At 45.2% G+C, this 21802-nt stretch overlaps 1 protein-coding gene across 7 annotated transcripts in view; it reads right to left on the bottom strand.

The window, feature by feature from the left end:
• unc13bb (unc-13 homolog Bb (C. elegans)) overlaps positions 1 to 21802 on the bottom strand; it is a 108333-nt gene that overhangs the window by 43642 nt on the left and 42889 nt on the right. For 5 of the 7 annotated variants that reach the window (XM_065017508.1, XM_065017509.1, XM_029653260.2 and 2 more), the window contains exons 6-10: positions 21219 to 21292; positions 20693 to 20750; positions 19158 to 19371; positions 6817 to 7128; positions 6595 to 6685 (exon numbers count right to left, since the gene is read on the bottom strand). In XM_065017508.1, the coding sequence (XP_064873580.1) occupies positions 6595 to 6685; positions 6817 to 7128; positions 19158 to 19371; positions 20693 to 20750; positions 21219 to 21292 (749 nt within the window). Of the gene's footprint in view, positions 1 to 6594; positions 6686 to 6816; positions 7129 to 7977; positions 17723 to 19157; positions 19372 to 20692; positions 20751 to 21218; positions 21293 to 21802 lie in introns of those variants that run through there. The other 2 variants (XM_065017511.1, XM_065017507.1) reach the window with 2 other exon arrangements.

Below are 21802 nucleotides of genomic sequence, written 5' to 3'. Positions count from 1 at the left end.
GAGAAGGTTTGAGATGAGTTGGACTGCAGGGTGAAGGAAAAGCAGCCAAAAAGTGCTTAGCATATGTGGGAACTCCTTCAAGACTGTTGGAAAAGCATTCCTCATTAAGCTGGTTGAGAGAATGCAAAGCTGTCATCAAGGCAAAGGGTGGCTACTTTGAAGAATCTAAAATAGTAAATATATTTTGATTTGTTTAACACCTTTCCATATGTGTGATTTCATACTTTGTCTTCAATATTATTCTACAAGGTAGAAAATAGTAAAAATAAAGAAAGATTCTTGATTGAGTAGGTGTCCAAACTTTTGACTGGTACCGTACATTTAGTATGTTTAGTTTTTAGTAAGTTAAATCAAATCACATAACTTTAAATTATGTCGATATATTTCAATGATGTTTAACAGAGTCACCAAAAAACAGATCTAATTTGCATATGCATACAGAGTTTGCAGCAAACAAAGTTCACCACAAGTTTTCTAGAATTGTTTGCCAGACTTTCACAAATTGACGCAAATTAACCACAACAGCTGGTCACAAAACTCATTTGTATGTGAAAATATGAGCGTGCTGCAAATTTGCGGCCAATTGACCGAAAGTTTGCCACAAATATTTGCCAGATGCCTGTTTTTTTCCCGGTCAGGGCTCAAAGGTCCACACTGAGAGTAGATGTTAAGTGCGTCTCCAGCCTGTGGATAGTATGCACAGGACTCTACGCTGGTGGGAAACTTCACTAACCCTCCCCTATACCAGAGGTTTTTACCTCTGTCCAATACCACTCAAGTACTGGAGGTGTGCATTAGCATGATAAGAGCACAGTTGGCAGGAAGGCATAATCATGCATAGCAATAAGAACAGCTAGCCTGCCAGAACCATTTGGCTATTATTGATGTATATACATTTATAACAGCTGTCCACGACTGTCAGGAATTAGATATCCACATTCATTAACTTTCCATTTAAATGACCCATTTTAGCCATTTCACATCATACTCCATTAACTATGACAATCAGAAAATAAACCGGGACAAGATTAACAGAAATGTTGAGGTAAAATACACATTGATTATCTAAATGTGATTTAGACACAAATTACTTTCAGCAGCAGCTCCTGAAGATCATTACTGGCCCATTTAACCTAGCCAGCCAGTGGCCCATATAGTCTGAATGGCCTGTGGCTCAGCCTCCACAGTAAGCTGTCCAGACTACGGAGAGGGGGAGGCAGCTGGTAGGAGCCTGTCTGGGTAATTCTGACAGAGTCACTTTAGTGCCCAAGAGCAACGTCTTTTCTCCCTTTCCTTCATGGTCTGCGGCCTGGAAAAAATGTCTGGTTTGCTTTGTTCGTTTTCAACTGATCGATTGGCCGCTTTTTTTTCTTATTTCAGGCAACAGGAGCAAAGTTGTCCTTTCATGTTTGTAAAAATAATACTCAACTATAATTCAATATTACACTTATGAAAAGCAAATATTCTATTAGTACATTTCACAAATAAAAGTCAGGAGAAAATACTCTTTATGTAGTGCAATACTGAATGCAAACTTCATGCAAGAACACAATTTCTACAGATGCATATCATTCAATAAACCTTACCCCATGTGGAAAACTGCTCAATAGTTGACAAGCACAAAATCGTAAAAGTCACCATGGATTTTTTAAAATTGAGTTAAATATCTCCAGGTACTGTACATTTAATTCCATGCTCGACATACAAAGCACATACGGCTGGTCTTCTTCACCCAGATTGACAGACGCAGGGGAAGTGTTGACTCTCTCTCATTCCAGATGTACAAACAGGAAGGGCAGGAGCGAGGAGTGTAGGCTCACATGACAGTTCATTCCCAGTTAAGTATCCCTCCCACCACTCTTTCGTGCGTTCACTTTCTCTTGTTCCCTCTCTCGCTCGCTCTGTCCTCTGGCGACATATTCCAGCACAAAGCTAATCTGAAACTGTGAAAATGCCAGCTCTCAGTCTCCCTCTTCATTTCCCCCTCTTTATCGGTCTCCTCCCGCTGTCCTCACTCACTCTCTCCGTTTGGCTGTGTGCCTACCCTTTTGACTTCATAACTCACACATACAGAGCCTTCAGAAAGTATTCACACCCCTCCACTTGTTTCACATTTTGTTGTATTATAAAGTGAGATTAAAATGGATTTGTCAACAATCTATACAAAATACTTTAACGTCAAAGTGGAAGATTTATTTAAAAAAAAAATGTTTTTACAAAATGTTACAATTTATGAAAAATAAAACACCAATATATTTTTATTAGTTAATTAAGCATTCAGGCCCCTGATTTAATACACGTTAGAATCACCTTTGGCAGAGATTACAGCGGTGAGTCTTTTTGGGTAAATCGAAGAGCTTTGCACACCTGGATTGTACAATATTTGCACATTGCTTTAAAAATAAAATGTTAAGCTTTGTCAAGTTGGTTGTTAATCATTGCTACACAGCAATTTTGAAGTCTTTCCAAAGATTTTCAAGACATTGTCATCTTGGTAAGCAACTCCAGTGTACATTTGTTCTTGTGTTTTAGGTTATTGTCCTGCTGACAGGTGAATGTCTCCCAGTGTCTGTTAGAAAGCAGACAACCAGGTTTTCTAGGATTTTGCCTGTGCTTAGCTCTATTCCATTTGTTTTTATCCCCCCAAAAAATCCTAAATTCTTGCTGATGACAACTATACCCATAACACAATGCAGCCACCACCATGCTTGTAATTATGAGGAGTGGACTCAGTGATGTGTTGGTTTTGTCCAAAACATAACGTTTCGTATTCAGGACATAAAGTAAATGTCTTTACCACAGTTTTTCTTTAGTGCCTTATTGCAAACAGGATGCATGTTTTGGAATATTTGTATTCTGTACAAGCCTCCTCCTTATCACTCTATCACTTAGGTTAGTATTGTGGAGTAACTGCAATGTTGATCTATCCTCAGTTTTCTCCTATCATAGCCATTAAACTCTAACCGCTTTAAAGTCACCATCGGAGTTATGGTGAAATTCCCAAGCGGTTTCCTTCCTCTCCGGCAACTGAGTTAGGAAGGACATCTGTCTCTTTGCACGCAGAGTCCATGCAACTTATGTGACTTGTCAAGCAAATTTCTACTCCTGAACTCATTTAGGCTTGCTATAAGAAAGGGGTTGAATACATTTCATTTTCTATTAATTTGTAAACACTTCTAAAAACATCATTCCACTTTGACATTATGGGGTAGTGTGTAGTCCAGTGACACAATACCTCAATTGAATCCAATTAAAATTCAGACTAACAACAAAATGTTCCTCCCGCTATCTCTCTCAGAATGACCTTCTTGATCCAAATCAGTCAGGTTTCAAGACTAGTCATTCAACTGAGACTGCTCTTCTCTGTATCACGGAGGCCCTCCGCACTGCTAAAGCTAACTCTCCTCTGCTCTCATCCTTCTAGACCTATCGGCTGCCTTCGATACTGTGAACCATCAGATCCTCCTCTCCACCCTCTCCGAGTTGGGCATCTCCGGCGCGGCCCACGCTTGGATTGCGTCCTACCTGATAGGTCGCTCCTACCAGGTGGCGTGGCGAGAATCTGTCTCCTCACCACGCGCTCTCACCACTGGCGTCCCCCAGGGCTCTGTTCTAGGCCCTCTCCTATTCTCGCTATACACCAAGTCACTTGGCTCTGTCATAACCTCACATGGTCTCTCCTATCATTGCTATGCAGACGACACACAATTAATCTTCTCCTTTCCCCCTTCTGATGACCAGGTGGCGAAACGCATCTCTGCATGTCTGGCAGACATATCAGTGTGGATGACGGATCACCACCTCAAGCTGAACCTCGGCAAGACGGAGCTGCTCTTCCTCCCGGGGAAGGACTGCCCGTTCCATGATCTCGCCATCACGGTTGACAACTCCATTGTGTCCTCCTCCCAGAGCGCTAAGAACCTTGGCGTGATCCTGGACAACACCCTGTCGTTCTCAACTAACATCAAGGCGGTGGCCCGTTCTTGTAGGTTCATGCTCTACAACATCCGCAGAGTACGACCCTGCCTCACAGGAAGCAGCGCAGGTCCTAATCCAGGCACTTGTCATCTCCCGTCTGGATTACTGCAACTCGCTGTTGGCTGGGCTCCCTGCCTGTGCCATTAAACCCCTACAACTCATCCAGAACGCCACAGCCCGTCTGGTGTTCAACCTTCCCAAGTTCTCTCACGTCACCCCGCTCCTCCGCTCTCTCCACTGGCTTCCAGTTGAAGCTCGCATCCGCTACAAGACCATGGTGCTTGCCTACGGAGCTGTGAGGGGAACGGCACCTCAGTACCTCCAGGCTCTGATCAGGCCCTACACCCAAACAAGGGCGCTGCGTTCATCCACCTCTGGCCTGCTCGCCTCCCTACCACTGAGGAAGTACAGTTCCCGCGCAGCCCAGTCAAAACTGTTCGCTGCTCTGGCCCCCCAATGGTGGAACAAACTCCCTCACGATGCCAGGACAGCGGAGTCAATCACCACCTTCCGGAGACACCTGAAACACCACCTCTTTCAGGAATACCTAGGATAGGATAAAGTAATCCTTCTCACCCCCCTTAAAAGATTTACATGCACTATTGTAAAGTGGCTGTTCCACTGGATGTCTTAAGGTGAACGCACCAATTTGTAAGTCGCTCTGGATAAGAGCGTCTGCTAAATGACTTAAATATAAATATAAATATATGAGAAGGCACTGTACATGACATGCACACTGATGTACCCAGACAAACAGTCCTTACGAAGCTAATATCCATTCCCAAATGTGTGAAAATGTGTCTTAAGATGCATTGTAGCACCCCATTACATTTATCCTGACATTTGACACCTTTGTTGACTGACTAATGACTAATTGTACTTCCTTACACAGTCTTGTCAGGATACAGGCTTGTGTCTTAAGTCCCTCCTGATGTCCCAAAATAAATAACACGTACTGTGTATGGCTTTCACCTTTCTCTACATCTCTCCTGTTGCCTTCCATCAGCAGGCATTTACATGGTCCTCTCTCTACCGGCCCTATAGCAATTAGCATAATGGAACCAGGCTATGACAATTGCTCCCTCATAACCAGACACTGCACAACAACTGTAACCTGTTCATTACGACCAGCACTGATCTCTAACCGCGGGTGGAGTTTGATTAATCGGGTGCATGCTTAGACAACATAATCTGTGCTACAGCTGAAAGCAGTCCTCACACTGTATATGAACTGTCTCTGACCAACAGACAGACTGGCTTCAATATGACCATAATCTTTCAATATAAAACCTCAAAGCAGCACCAACCCAGATACCTACATCACAGAGAATAAGGATAAATTGAGGTTGACAGAGGTCATTCTTTTTTGATGTATTCAATTTCCTTGAGCGACAGTTTGGAGATACTGGTTTGACCACCCTCTCATTCAAATGAGTCCTAAGCACCAAGTCTACTATGTGAAATCAGCATGGTTTCTGACAGTATTATTCTGCCAACATCTCAGCCCATTCCTTTCCCTTGTACCTTTTTGGTACAACTGGGTGTGTCAGTTATTATTTCCATATGTGCAACACTTCCCCACTATCCTTTCACTCCAAGTGAGCATCTTCAGAGGATAAAGCATGGCCTACATTTGCTCAAAAAAATACACAAAAGAAAAATGGGATAAACATTGAAGCTGTACTTTATTCCCCTCACACTCGTTCCCCATTTTCCCGCATCTCTCTCTCTCTCTCATTCAGTTGCTCAGTCTCTCCCCTAGGCTCAATTCACCACTCCATTAGCTCAGTTGCTGCAGAGGGATAGATCCATAGACAGGGAAGACGACAACAGGGATCATGGAGCAAAATAAATAAGTACTGTAGACTGAACTCTGTTTTTCAGGAGATATTTTGGACATCAACATGCTTACTTTTGAACTACACATAATTTGGTTGTAGCTTGGGTTGTAATTATGGAAAACACTAATCTGATATAGCACGATAAGAAAAGAGGCTACATTTCAGAGGTCCTTTGTTGTATGAGAGAGCGATTAATTCCTGAGTTAACAATTCATTAATGATAATTATCCACCTCTGAAGCACAGGGCCACCAGGTCACGTGTAACTTTACAAAGAGAAGCTAAGCCTACCTCTCACAATTACATGGTGTCAGGATGAGAGGTGAACTTAACTAGAGGGGTCTGAAGGGGGGGTTGGAGAGGCAGAGAGTGCAAGAAATGAAAGGTTGTACATTTTCCAGAGTAAACTGTATACTGTACTGAAATACCAAGCAGAGTAACACATTCAGGTTGTTCAAGAAATGTTTATGCAGCAACAAATAACTCCCAGTAGACCTTAGAGTGATGATCTATCTGCATGTACAACATGAAAACCCCTCTGGTACCTCACTGAGGGAACACCCAGATAGCAGTAAACAAGTAAATCCATCTAAATAGACACTTTAAATAAGAAATATAGTTTGCCAAGTTCAAACTACCATAGAGGTGAAACCCAACCATGCAGATGGGGAAACCATACAAACAGGTAGCAGGATATAAAATGGTGGTTGCAAATGTGTAGAGAGTGGGTAAAAGATGAGAAAGGACCGACAAGTTACATTGAGATAACTTCCTACCTCCTGCAGTTGTACCCTCACTTTGTTGATGGCCTTCAACCAGCGAATTCTGGATGGAGAGAAGGGCAAAGGAGGCCCATTGTCGTGGAAACTGGGGTGTGTGGGGAGAAAGAGATAGATTGACCACTCACTAATACTGTACTTGTAATATTTACTGCTCCAAAATGTGGATGCTTATTTAAGTGTTTAAAATGTATGACACTTGCTGGAACTCAGACTCACCTTTGCAGCATTTTATTGGATATTTTCTCAACTGAGTGGTCCAATCTCTTCATAGAGCCATTTAAGCTCTTCCCCACATCCAGGGAGGGTCTGCGCAATTCCTCCTGCCCCAAAACAGAGTGTCCATTGCTGGGGAGGTGTCCGTTGGTGGGTTGCTGGCCAGCGGTAGAGGGGCAGAAGGTGGTACTGTGGTAAGAGTGGAAGGACTCTTCCAGCCCTGAGCCTGGAGCACTCTCCTGGCCTGTCTCACTAAGCTGGGAGCTGGTCTGGCTCAGGTTTCCAGAGGACCCAAAGCGACTACTTTCCACCGGACTGGAGTGGTGAAAAAGAGGTAAGGGAAGAAACTTAATATTAGAATAATAAGTGAGGAAGAAAAACACTTTGAATCGTGCAACTGATTGGCTCATTAATTGGATAGAGACATTATTACAACTAGTGCATTGTTCCTACTGAATTGTACACCATTGTAAAAGACATCTAACCTTACAGAGAGAGAAAAAAAATACATTTTGGCAAATTAGAATGAATACATCAATTGCCTGAAATGAATTTGAATGTACTAAATTATTTCAATAATTTAGTGTCTCTATTGGTTTAGCCTGTGTTGGTTTTCTGTGTTTCTATTTCTGGGGGACAATGAGTTACTGAAATCTCTTTTGATCAAACTGAATGACAGGGAATTCTGTAAGGTTAGACTTTCTTTTGAATGCATTCATAGAATTCATCTTACATTAGGAGTTCAAGAGTAAGAAATACTTAGCTTATTATCACTATACCACGATGGGTATGATACACTTCACAATCAACCACCAACACAAGGCTACAGTAGTACAAATGCTAAAAACAAACACGGTTATAGGAAAGACACAGAACACAGAATTCAGTGGGGTGGAGTGCGGAGCTGGACCCGGATTACTCTCCCCAAAATATCAATGCATCATAAATGGTGTTGGGGAAGACCATTTATTATGCTTCTACTGGCCTTTTAGAACTCAATAGGTCCTTCTTGGACTGGTTGTCCAGCAGCACTTCAGAGGTGGAATCTGCAGAGGGGAGTGGTTCTACAAGGTTTTCCTTCTCCTTTTGGGACAGGGATGCTGAAGGATCTACGTCAGGTGTGGAGAAGCAAATCTGGGGTTTGGCTAAGTCAGGGGGACCTACCGAACTTTGATCACTTGTCTCCTTGGTTGGCTTATCATTAGCTTTGGGCTGAGTGGTAATAACCGGAGGAGCTTGTGGCTTGGGAGGTTCGGCAGCGGCCCCCCAGAAACCTAATTTTGTCCCAAATAGAGAGGCTGTGGATGGTTCTTGCTTTGCTGCGCCTGGCTTCTCCTCCTGAAACAGGCCTGCAGACATAGTTTTGAATCCTGAGAACAGACCACCACCTGCTTCTGCTTGAGGCATTGTGGGAAGGGCTTTGGGAATTGTGGGGGGAGATGAAAACATGGATCCAAAAGACTTTCCAGCATCACTGGTTCCTGTCATAAAACCCCCAAACAGGGATTTGGGGGCTGACTCTTCAGTCTTAGTCAACTGGTCAGCTTGGGGAATCTTCTGGGGACTTTCCACTGGTGGGCCTGATTTGTCCATTCCCTTACTCTCAGGCTCTCCCACAATTACAATAGGCTTATCATCTATTACTTCTCCTTCCACAAATGCAGCCTTTTCTTTTCCAGAACTGGACTGATCATTCGTTGGAGGTTGTTCTGATTTTAAGGGCTGTTCCGTTTTATCAGGTTGCCCTGATGATGCAGGGATTTCCGCTTCTTTTGATTGACAGTCCACAGCTGGAGCAGGAAGTTTCTCAAACCCTTGACCCTGGGCTACTTCAACAGCATTACCATCAGGTTTGAAGCCAACCAACTCCTGAGGCTGAGTTTTGGTGTCAGGTTGTTTTGGTGCCTCAGATAATTGTGAGTGTTCATGCAAAGTAACCGTGCCAGTGTCTCCTGGCTCTTTCATTTTATCAGTGCTATCTGCTGTGGTGGTGTCAGGGGCAGCTGTTGAGATTTTATTCTCAGGGGGACTTGCTGGTGCTGTTTGAGAAGTAGTTTTAGCTGGCTGGGGAGTGGACCCTCCAAACAACCCCCCAAACATAGAAGCTGCAGTTTGAGAAGTAGCTGCGGGCTGGGGACTTAACCCTCCTAACATACCGCTGAACATAGAACCTGCAGTTTGCGGGGAAGCTGTAGCTGGTTGGGGACTAGACCCTCCAAACAGACCTCCCAACATAGAACCCGCAGTTTGATGGGCAGCTGTAGCTGGCTGGGGACTGGACCCTCCAAACAGACCTCCCAACATAGAACTTGCAGTTTGAGGGGCAGCTGTAGCAGGCTGGGGACTAGACCCTCCAAACAACCCTCCCAACATAGAACCAGCAGTTTGAGGAGTAGCTGTGCCAGGTTGGGAAGTAGACCCTCCAAACAGGGAGAGAAATCCTGTAGCTGATGGCTCTTTAGGGGTTCCTGGCTCTTTCGGTGGGGCAGGTTCCTGAGGTGCACCCTTTGGGATGGATTCCTTTTGGGCAGTGGCACACTCCGGGGTAAGCGCTGTGGTTTCAGCCTCAACTGCAGTACCATCTTTAGGGGTGTCTCCCGGCTCTTTAATTTTGGCAATAGTATCTGGAGTGGTATCAGACACAGCTGTTGATATTTTGTTCTCTGGGGGTTTTGTTGGTTCTGTTTGAGGAGTATCTGTAGCTGGCTGGGGATTAGATCCTCCAAACAACCCTCCCAACATAGAACCCGCAGTTTGAGGGGCAGCTGTAGCTGGCTGGGCACTAGACCCTCCAAACAACCCTCCCAACATAGAGCCTACAGTTTGCGGGGCAGCTGTAGCTGGCTGCGGACTAGATCCCCCAAACATTGAACCTACAGTTTGAGGAGTGTCTGTAGCTGGTGGCTCTTTAGGGGTTTCTGGCTCTTTAGGTGGGGCAGATTCCTGAAGTGCACCATCTGGGATGGATTCTTTTTGGGCACCTGCACACTCAGGGGTAGGTAATGTGCTTGCAGAATCAACAGCCTCAACTGCAGTACCATCTTTAGGTGCGTTTCCCTGCTCTTTTATTTTTATAGTGCCATCTGCTTGAGTTGTGCGAGGTGCAGCTGTTGATATTTTGTTCTCAGGGGGTTTTGCTGTTTGAATAGGTGCTGGGGGTGGACTGGGTCCTCCAAACAATCCCCCAAACACAGAACCCGAAGTTTGAGGGGCAGTTGTAGCTGGCTGGGGCCTAGGCCCTCCAAACAACCCTCCCAACTTAGAACCCACAGTTAGAGGAGCACTTGTAGCTGGCTGCGGACTAGATCCTCCAAACAACCCTCCCAACATAGAACCCGCAGTTTGAGGGGCAGCTGTAGCTGGCTGGGGACTAGATCCTCCAAACAACCCTCCCAACATAGACCCTGCAGTTTGAGGGGCAGCTGTAGCTGGCTGTGGACTAGATCCTCCAAACAACCCTCCCAACATAGACCCTGCAGTTTGAGGGGCAGCTGTAGCTGGCTGTGGACTAGATCCTCCAAACAACCCTCCCAACATAGACCCTGCAGTTTGAGGGGCAGCTGTAGCTGGCTGTGGACTAGACCCTCCAAACATAGAGCCTGCAGTTTGAGGGGCAGCTGTAGCTGGCGGTGGACTAGATCCTCCAAACAACCCTCCCAACACAGAACTCGCAGTTTGAGGGGCAGTTGTGGCTGGCTGCGGACTAGATCCTCCAAACAACCCTCCCAACATAGACCCTGCAGTTTGAGGGGCAGTTGTGGCTGGCTGCGGACTAGATCCTCCAAACAACCCTCCCAACATAGACCCTGCAGTTTGAGGGGCAGCTGTAGCTGGCTGCGGACTAGATCCTCCAAACAACCCTCCCAACATAGAACCTGCAGTTTGAGGGGCAGCTGTAGCTGGTGGCTCTTTAGGTGGGGCAGCTTCCTGAGGTGGAATACCTGAGATGGATTCCTTCTGGGCATTGGCACACTCAGGAGTAGGTACTGTGGCTACCGAGTCAACAGAGCTTGCTTGTGGGGGTGACAAAGGGCCACTGAACATGGAAAACACATTTTTAGTAGGTGGTTCTTTAGGCACCGTAGATTCTGGGACAGAGGAGTCTGGAGCTGACCCAGCTTGTCCTGGAGGTTGTGGGGCACTGGGGCCACTAAACATAGAAAATAATCCTTTTGGTGGGCTTTCACTGGCAGATGAACCAGAAAAGAGCCCCCCAAGAATAGAGCTAGTCTCTGGTTGAGGTTGAACTTGTGGTGGACTGGGCCCAGATTGAGGTGCCTGTGATGTTGCCGCCTGCGATGGTCCCCCGAACATAGAGAATAAACTTTTAACATGTGGTTCTGGAGGAGGTGCTTGAGATGACTCAGTTTGGGTTGGTGCCTGCTGAGGACTAGACACCCCAAACATGGACAATAACCCCATACCAGCAGATTCCTCTTTAGTAGTAGTTGTAGTAGTTGTTGGTGGTGTTCCAGAGATCATGTCTCCAATTTCTCCCATAAAGCCGAACAGTCCAACTGATGGTTTGGGGGGTGGCTCCTGTTTGGTTTGTCCGGTTGGTGTCATAGTCTGTGATCGGCCTGGGGTGGGGCCAGTGCTTGTATTGGGAGGAAATACTTGTGACATGCTTTTACCTGGTGGCTGACCAGGAGCTGGATGTGGTACCCCACGTTGCACTCCATCCATTGTTTGTTGTTTCTGTAGAGATGGTCTTGATTGAGAACCTTGTGTAACAACTCTGTTTGGCTCATTTTTAACAACAGGTTTTGGTTGCTGTGATGGAGGAGACTCTGCACTAAAGAAGCTGCCTATTGACCCAAAAAGATTAGAGGCTCCTGTGTCCTCCTGTTTATTTGGGGATGTGCTGCCAGGTAAGCTAGCAGTAGAACCATTTCTATCTTGTGGTTTTGACAATGGTTGTGGGGGTTTAGGGGGCTCTGGCGTTGGCTCCTCGATCAGTAGGGCAGACTTGAAAAAGCTCATAAATCCTCCCTGTGGTTGTTCAGCTGGTTTTTCCACTGGTTTTACAGATGATCTATCTGTGGTATACTGCGATTGTGGTTGTAGTGGAGAGACAGATTTATTGAGTGGGTCCAATGAACTGGTTGGCACTGTGGGCTGTGTTGGTGGAGCAGCTTGCTGAGACATGGTGGCTTGTCGTGCAAGTCTAGGTTTCTGAGTAACATTTGGTTGTTGTGCTGGAGGTTGCCCATATTGTCCAGATGCGGGAGGTGTGGGTAGAATTCTAGAAGAGTTGGATGCGGCTGGTCTCTCTGTCTGTTGAACTGCACTCTGAGCCGGAGTTGTTGTAGCAGGGGGATCTTCTTTGATAATCTTTGATTTGAGACTCTGGAAACCTGATGAAAGTATGCTCTTGGCCTGTTGGTCCACAGGGGTAGCCTCAGTCCCAGGTGGTTTATATTGTTCTCCATTAACACAAGAGGCCAAGCCAGCTCTTCCTTTGTTCAAATCTGACTCAGCGGTTTTGCCAACGATTGAGGAAATGAATGAAGAGAACTTCTTGACATGCCGATTAGGTATTTCCTCTCCTGGAGTCACTCTCTGTCTCCATTCCTCCTCTGGTGTGTCATCTACATGCCTGACTCTGACCCCAAAAGATGAATGCCTTCTTTGACGAGGCTGGTAACAGTTGTTCAAGCGTTGCTGAGAGGAATCTGTGGTGGGGGTAGCATTGTGCGAGACAGCAACCTTTTGAGAGAGAAGTTCCTTCATTTGCTGATTGTTCCAATAAGGGCCTTTCTGATCCCTGTTAGAACATGAAAGGTCTATGACCTCCATATATGTATTCTGATAGGCATGATTGGGTTGTCTTGGATCCATTCTGACTTTGTTCAGTCTATATAGTGAGAAATCTACAGCCTGTTCTTTTTGTGCAAGGAAGGAGCTCTCAAACATCTGAGAGAACCGCTCCAGGTTCAAATTCATGATCTGATTTCCTTTTCTATAGGCAGCAGATAGGTCCAGGGGGGCATTGAGGAGTTTGGGATCACCCTGATCTTGTCCAGGGAGCCAGAGGAGCTCATCCTCATTATAGAGAGGGACTTTAAATCCACATACTGTGACCATTTCATTATGTAGCCAAGCACTTGGAAAGTTATCAGGCCCAGTTCCCAAGGACTCTCCCTCAGGTGCACAAGCATAGACCATCGTACCTCCTGCATCTGTTAGCAGGGCATATATGTATTCATGATCAGTGTAAACAAAGTACCCACAATCCCCATCATCAGCTGGCCACCACATACCTTGCTCCAAAAGTACAAGCCATTGATGGTACCATTCTGTCTCTTCCAAGTACAAACACTCTTCCATCTCTCCATTGTGAGGTTTAGGGTAACTGCGATCAAATGACCTAGTCAAACTCAATTGACTTTGATTAACCATGCCTTGGTCACTATATTGCCAATTAGCTGAATAAGATAGATTAGGTGGATTTTCCTCATAATAGCCCTCATGATATGAAATGCCATTCAGACTATAACAGCTACCATTATCAAAGGAGTTCCATTTACCAAACTTGGCATTACTCATTTTGGTGCTCAAGTTCAATGCACCCTCTTCTTCAGTCCAGTACTCCTTCTGTTCCATCATTTGATTAGTATGCAGATTTCCCAAGTCATCATAGCTGTTCATTAATTTTTTCTTGGTATATGGATTGCTTTCAACATTTCTGGGCACCTCTTGTTGGTGGTGCTTAATCGGTTCTTGGTTATAGTCAATTTCATGCCATGGTTGAGGGGAACAATATTGATTATCTATATTTGTGGAGCTACAGTAGAGAGTGGAGTCTTGGAACACTGCTCCTTCTGGAGGCTGTACATAACTCACATCACTTGTGTGATAAGTCTGTGATTGATTTTGAAGCTGCTGCCACAGAATTGATTCTTGGATCCATTGGTTTTCACCATAACTAGAATTGACTCTATATGATGCCAACAGATCTTGGTAGCCATCCTGTCCGGTTACAGAATATAAGGAATGGTTACTTTGATTAAGATATTGTTGGGATGACATCATTGCAGTATTTGGATGCCCTTGTAAAAGGGATAACGTGTTTTCTGCACTGTAAGAGGTGGCTAATGGGTGGTTAGACTGAAGAGAACCATGGTAGTGCATTAACTGAGGTAAATGGCCAGTGCTGCATGATGTGTAGGATGGTCGGCTCTGAAAAGACCTTGCATAAGTAGCTGACGTCCTTAAATCTAAAGTCTCAGCTTCCCATGAGCCAGGTGCAATTTCTGCAACATTTCTGTTTTGTCTTAGAATGGAGTGACCAAGGAGACCACTTTCTCTTCTCTCCATTTCAGACTCAGAAGTATTGTTCGCTACAGTGTTGCTTGGCCCAGTCTTGAACATGCTTGAGAGCAAACCTGGGGAGCTTGCAGATAGTGTCTTTGGCTCTGAATTGTGCTTGAGCATTTCTGCTGATTTATGAGTGGAGACTTCATCTGTTGGATTCCTATTGAATAGTCCTGATAGAAAGCCTGGCTTTTTGTCAGCCTCCTCATTGGGTTCATGTGGGACCTGATGTGGTATATGTGTAGATGGAGGTGTTTGCTGTGTAGGCTGTCCAGCTGGAGTGATTGTATGATGTTGTATTTGCATGGGTGGTGACGGATTGCAGGCCTCAACATTTCCAGAGGATTTTGTTAACTTGTTAAACAATCCAGAGAGAACTCCAGGCTGGCTTGCAGTATCTTGCCATGAAGGAGTTAGATTTTGCCTGGCATTTGGCGAGATTACATTTGGTGGCGAAATTACATGTTGCTGTCTTTCTTGGCTGATTGGTGGCGACTGCTGAGGCACATTTTCTGTGGAAGATTTTTTGAATAGCCCAGACAGCAGACTAGGCTGTTGAGTTGGTTGATTTTGGCTTTGTACCTGTTGACTAGGCTGCTGTGTTGGTTGATTTTGGTCTTGTACTTGTTGACTAGGCTGTTGAGTTGGTTGATTTTGCAATGGCACATTCTGCCTGTTTGGGTACTGCTGGCTAGGCTGATTGAGAGGAGGTGCAGAATGTGTCTGAGGTATTGGGGACTGATTGGTAGATACATTGTCTGCAGAAGCAAACTTAAAAAGTCCAGAAAGGAGACCACCTTGTTGAGCAGGTTTTGGAAATGTATGTTGTCTAGAGAAGTCTGGTTTGTTGTCTAGAAAAGCCTGGTCCCTCAGTGGATCACGGTTTGGCCCTTGCATATTCTGTTGGTTGAAATTCTGCTGATTACGAGGACCAGCAGACGGCGGCAGTTGTTGCTGGAGTGGAGTTGTTTGGGTGCTCAAAACATTATCAGAGGAACCCAATTTAAACAAGCCAGAGAAAAGTCCTCCTTGTTGAGGAGGTGCTTGTTGAGAGGGTGGTTGTTGGGATTGGCTTGGTGCTTGTTTCTGACTGGGGTGATTGCTAGGGAACACCCCTTGCTGTTGGCCCTGGGGAGGTGGTACATTAGGTGAAAGGTTTTCTGCAGAGGAAAACCTCAGTAACCCTGAGAGAATACCCCCAGGCTGAGGAGGAGGTGCATTTTTTTGTGGGGGAGGTTGAGGAGGGAATTGTTGACAATTACTGGCACTAGGAGGTTGACTGTTTGGGGGAACTTGCTGTGGTGGTGGGATCCCAGATAAGTCACTTCCAGAGCCAAATCTAAGAATTCCTGACAACAACCCTCCTTGCTGGGGCTGATTGGAGCCAACCTTAAATGTATCGTCAGTGGCGGCCCCTTTAAAAAGACCTGTCAAAAAACCTTGAGGTTCAGGAGGTGCTTGCTGCATCCCAAGAGACATTGGTGGTGGCCTTTGATGTTGCTGCATATGCTGCTGATGTGGAACTGGGGGCAATTGGCGATGCTGGGCCTGTTCTTGATTGGGAATTTCAGGGGGTTTGTAAGCACTGACATCCTCACCAGAAGCAAATTTCATGAACCCAGAGAACATTCCTCCTCCTGCTGCTTTTGGAGGCTGTTGGGAAGAGACATTGTCAGAGGAGAGAAATTTAAGTTTTAGCTTACTGCCTAAAGATGGCTCCTCCACAGGTTTCTCTGATGTAATATCTGGTGCCGACCCAAATACAGGATACACTGCAACAGGTGGAGGGCCCTGCGGGGGAACAGGGTTAACTGGTGCAATCAATGAGCTGAACGATTTCTTGAAAGGGCTAAAGAACCCTGAACTTGCTGGTTCTGGTTGGTTGATGGACTTCCCATCCACTGAAGTAGGCACACTTTGCTGAGAGGCAATCATAGAGTCAGGTCTCACATGCACAACTTTTCCTTGTGTATTAACAAATGGTTTATTTTGGAGTACATTTCTTGAATTATCAAGTCTTCTGCCTCCTCCCACAGCCATTGACTGTTCACCTTGGTGGATACGTTTCTCATCCCAGTTTGCAAGATTTTGAAAGCCCTCTCTTGAGCCACTTCTCCCTGGGGATTGTTTTCCATCGGTGGTGTTCACTACCTCTTCACCAGATTTTTTTATAACAAAACTCATTTTCTCAACAATTGAAGTGACTGCTGGTGTTTGTGGCTTTGTTGCAGAGTCCTGAACTTCATTGCTTGTACTATACATCTCTGTTATCATGGCTGGCATTTCTTGATTCTGGACTTGTGTCTTGGCATCAGACTGGGAAGGCAAATTGAAGGAAAATGTCCCGTTGGGGTGAGCTGTAGGAGATACAAGAGCAACACGAGCAGGAGCAGGGCTGGTGGATTTTGGAATGAATGAAAATAGCTTAGATATACCAGATTGAGAAGATGGTGCAGGTGGTACTTCTTTCGTTTCTGCAGAACCAGAGTGTGGCTGCTTGGGGGCTGAACTAACCTTGTCTGTGAAGGAACTGAATAATGAACTCATAGCATGTTTCACTCCAGATATTCCTGGTTCAGGTGGAGCCTCTGTCTGGGTCTCTTCCTTGACATCAATAGGGGTCCTTGGGTCCTCTCCAGTAGATTCTGTTCTTATGCTGCCCTGGGAAGATAACCTTGACTTGGATGACTTGGGAAGAGACCCATACCTGCTTATTTCCTCCTCTTTTTCAGCCAGGTACTCTGAAACTGTTTCAACTAGGCACTGGAGCTCATCCATGGGATCAACATACTCGTCGCTTGGTTCCTCCACTGGAGACAGCATTGCTTCAGGAGCCCATCCTCCCATTTTCCCCTTTCCACTCTTCTTAACCAGATAACTCTGATACTTGTCTATGTGACCTCCATGGGATGAAGCATACCTGCCTTGGCCCCTCCCATTCTCAGAGTGAATGGCCTCCGCTAAGGAGGCAATTTCCTCTAGCTCCTCCACTGATCCCATGGAGTACGGCAGCTCCTCCTCTGAATCGTACGCCAAACCTGTTCTCATTCTGGCAGCTTCCTCCTCCTGATACACCACATAGTTCTCCAAGGTGTCCCCCAGCTTGTTTTTGGCCCACATCCTAGTCTTGTAAAGAAGTCCATTCTTGTATGGCTTGAGGCATGGCGTCATCTGCTCCTCCTCTTCCTCGATCTCTGCCACCTGCCGCAGCACGAGCTCCCCTCTCTTCTGGCGGAGGAGTGCAAGGTCAGGGGGAAAAGGCTCATCTGTGAGTTTCTCCGCCTCGGAGAAGGACAGCCCTCCTGGATCCCGGATCTTTTTTCTCCGCCGCCGATCGATAGTGTCATAGCCCACTGGGTAGGTGGCAGGTATGATGCCACTGTGTTGTGTGCTTTGGCAGAGCGAGCTGCCTGAGGGCTCAGTGAGAGCTCTCCCCATTCGGAGAATAACATCGTCCTCAACCCAACGATTCTCTTCCTTGTCCAGGAACTCGCTCAGGTGATTTCTCCCCTGCACTTTGTATTTGCTTTCCCAATCCTCCACACCCATGCCAGAATCTACAGGGATGATTCTGACCCTCCCTTTCTGGTTTATTGCTCTAGTTTAGGTTCATCGATTAAAGATGAAGCAAAATGGGATGTGCGAGGGGGGGACAAAAACCAGAAAGAAAAAAGCAAACAGAAATTATTGCAAAGTATAAGAGGACAGAAAAGTAATAAAGCCAATGTGACTGAGACAAGCATTAAATACATATGATAAATAAAAATGTTTTTCATGTGTAAATGACTATTTGGTGAATGTGTCCAGATTGTTAGATCTGCCCGTTTTATGTGCGTGATGTCGTCATTCTGGGGGATTTTCAATAACAGCACAAAAGCCCTGAAATCCAACCTGAAGTATCTCTGTCCAAAGTCATTTTACAGACTGCATAGAAATTCGGTCAGGGAGGGCAGTATTTCCCTATAACTGAACCTTCCCTTCCAAAACCAGGGTCACAAAGACCCATATGTGACAATAGCAGGCTTAACTAAGCTCAGTTTCATTCAAACTGCCAAAGAAGTTTCATATAACAATACGTCAATTTTAAATCAGTTTTTCCTGGCTGTAATCCCACTTTTCTTTTCAGATGTTATGGAATTATCCGGATCAGCTTTCTATCTGTCCACACAGACTGAGATTTACCACAATCTCACTGAAGCACATGTTTTCCACAGCAAGTCACACATGTAAGAGAGCAAAGACCCACTCTACACTGGGTACGTGAATGGAGTTGGCAGATTATTTGTGCTCCATCTGGGAAAACATCTAAGCAGTTGGACAATTTCGACATTGTTTAAGACCAAATCTGTTCCTTCTTCAAAGCTACACTGCATTTTGACATTCCATTAACTAAATGAAATTCTATACTAGATCCAAATGTACAAATTACCAAAGACTCAATTTCTATTGGGTTATCTTGCAAGGTTGCGCACAACCTAAGCAGATGGAAGTAGCACGTCCTCGGGGACACTGTTCATATATTCAAGCAGGTGACATTGTTTACCTCCTTCCTATGCGGTGTCAAACCATGTGCCAGTGACAAATGAACATAAACTGACTAAATTTAAAGCTGCTCACATTACTTGAGAAATATGCTTGTATTCAGGGTACAACTAAGGCAGCCAATTGATTCTGCCATTCTGTCCCAGGAGGGTGGATGTCCCTTAATCGTCTGAAAGAGGGAAGCCCTCTAACAAACAAAACAGCTAAGACTCAGGCCCTCAGCTAACTGGGTCTATTTGCAAAATTATTTATTTACATAGAAAACTGTTTAAAACAAACTAACAACACAAAATAAATGTCCGATACTGCACTAAACATTTTTTTATTAATATCCTAACTCTGGACATCCTTCACTATCTGTCAATATGTATGATTGTAGAATATATGAACAGGTGTGCAATCTTTTACAGTCGAATTTGTGCATTTCTGTGAATTCTGTGTCGGGGCATGTATTGTACGTTTGCGGGTGGTATCAGAAGCTCTACCTGCTACCACGGTGGTCTCTGTAGTCCATGTCAAAGCTGTGCATGGAGTCTGTGCAGGAGTCCAGGTGGTTCTGGAGCCGGGGGCCCATGGGGTACTGGTGCATGGAGGAGTTGGGCTGGGTCGTGGTGTGGTAGCGTGGGGGCAAGCTGTTGCTGGTCTCACTACGGTAGTCACTGTCCCGGTCGTCCACCGCGCTGTCATGGTCATCCAGGGCTGTAAAGGGGGAGGGGCAAAAGGACAAGCTCCACAAGATAACTTCCAGAGACCTAGGCATTATAAGTGCTAAAATGACTACAGAATCTCCATTCTATCCCACTGATGCTCACAATTTCACACAAAAAAAAAAAAACATGTTCGCCTCACACATGAGTTACACAATAAGAACAAGTGGTGATATACACTGGGGTGAGGTAGGGTCAGGTAAGAGGGAGGTAAGGAGGGCAAGGGTCATGCACCTTTGAATGCAAGCTAACCAGGAAGTAAACCAGTGGGAAGGGGAATGTGATGCGACTGAACGTATAAGTCATTAAACAGTCAAAAAGGGACACCCAAATGAATCAGTTAAGGAACTCAAATGCAATTTTGATATCGTCTCTCAGTGACGCAGTCTCAACTTTGGCATGCAAACAGGTCCTTTGGATTGCAGAATGCTGACCCTGAGCTGAGTGGCCTACTTAAGGTGACAGTTGAGCTGGGCTGCGCTCCAGACTGATAAGTGAAATAGTTCAGGACAAACTGATGTTTCGATTTCTCAAAACAGGCTGGCGAACACTGCCCCCTGTCTGTGTGACGATGCTGATGCATCTCATTGACATTGTTCACAAAGTCATCAACTGCCACTATGCTTATCAAGGTCACCTACTGACTGCAAAAACAGATCTAGGCTTAACCGCTATTGTCCAGTTCTGTTTACATGCAGGTAGAAACAATGTGTGTTTCCATGTCCCGTGGGGAAATTGATAAAGGTGATGAAACTCAAGAAATATAGATGGAACTCTGACATGAGGTGTAGAGAGAGGAGTGTGTGTGTGTGTGGGGGGGATATTTCCCCTTGCTGTAGCGATTGTTTTTGGTGCTGGATAACATGCACAATGCATTGAGGATAGGCCAAGGTGAAGCTTTGGGAAGGGATAAAATTCATCACAAAAAAGACTGTTACATACTCAGTGTGTCAGCCCATCCGAAATAGTTGCCTGGTGAGGGTGTTGGCAGAGAAGTAAAGTGAGAGGTAGTGGAGAGTATGCAAAAACTGTGCATGACATAGGAGGGGAAATTATGACCATGCATGAAAGTGGCATCACTGTGTTGACATTCTTCCTAACTTTGCATGAGTAGTGACTGTTTTGGAAAAACTGTATTGGATAAAAGGCTTACTTGATGTTAAGTCTGGGTTAGGAGATTCACACATAACTCAGGAATACGACAACTTAAACAACGTGAAAAGCCCAAACTAATGGTAAGCCAGAGAGACACGGGGCTGATGAGAGAGCGCCATCTAGTGGGATATTATGGTGTGGAAGTCAGTCCCACTCACAACATTGGGAGGCAGCAAGCGGCATGGGGCGTCTTTGGACCTCATCCTGCAGAGGGTACTGGAGAGAGGAAAAGAAAATAGGAATTGTGACCTCTGACCATCATCCACAACAAAGCATCATCGTCACTCTCAAACTCCTGCATTTGTATAACCACCATGACTTCAATGCAACTGCATGCAATAGTTAGTTATCTACAATCTATGTTGTCACTTCAGAGCACAGCAAACAGTGATGAACACATGTCAATACAGTACCTAACCAGTGTTTTCTGTGAGGAAAGAGTCAAATGACCAGAGTTAGTCCCATCGTCTATTTACATATATTTTACTGTGTGCTAGTGAATGCAAAGAGCCAAGTGTTACAGAACATTTGACCGCAATGTACATGGTATTTTACAATATGCAAAGAGAGGCTAATTTCATAAATAGATTACGAGTGTAACTGCTTGAAATATAAATAAGTACATTTTGTATCAACATATTTAACACACTGTTCCTGGCGCCTTGCATGTTGGGTGGGCCTTACCTCATCATGGATCCTCATAGTGTTGATGCGATCCAGCTTGCCGGTCCAGTACTGTGCCTCATCATCTGGGATGTCTGGCAGAGAGGGGTGCAGGAACACACACACACACACACAGGTGACTGGTGAGCTGCATCCTAACCTACACCATCCGTGCTCCCACATACACCATGCTGCCATTACATATTCATGGCCCTTTAAATATATCATAAGCCACTTAAGAATAAGACATTACAAATAGTTGGCTAGGCCCTCAAACTGCACTGTTGGGTGCCAGGGCCCGGTATTACAGCTGTAATGACAGAGACAAATGAATGCACAGAAGAAAAGGATCATAGTCCTGACAGTGGCAGAACTTCAGAGACATAAGAAGCACAGAAGAAAAGGATCATAGTCCTGACAGTGGCAGAACTTCAGAGACATAAGAAGCACAGAAGAAAAGGATCATAGTCCTGACAGTGGCAGAACTTCAGAGACATAAGAAGCACAGAAGAAAAGGATCATAGTCCTGACAGTGGCAGAACTTCAGAGACATAAGAAGCACAGAAGAAAAGGATCATAGTCCTGACAGTGGCAGAACTTCAGAG

This window comes from Oncorhynchus nerka, linkage group LG4 (genome assembly GCF_034236695.1).
Source record: "Oncorhynchus nerka isolate Pitt River linkage group LG4, Oner_Uvic_2.0, whole genome shotgun sequence".
NCBI classification, from domain to species: Eukaryota; Metazoa; Chordata; class Actinopteri; order Salmoniformes; family Salmonidae; genus Oncorhynchus; species Oncorhynchus nerka.
Note: the sequence above shows the minus strand (reverse complement) of the source record. Positions and strands in the feature narration are given on the sequence as shown.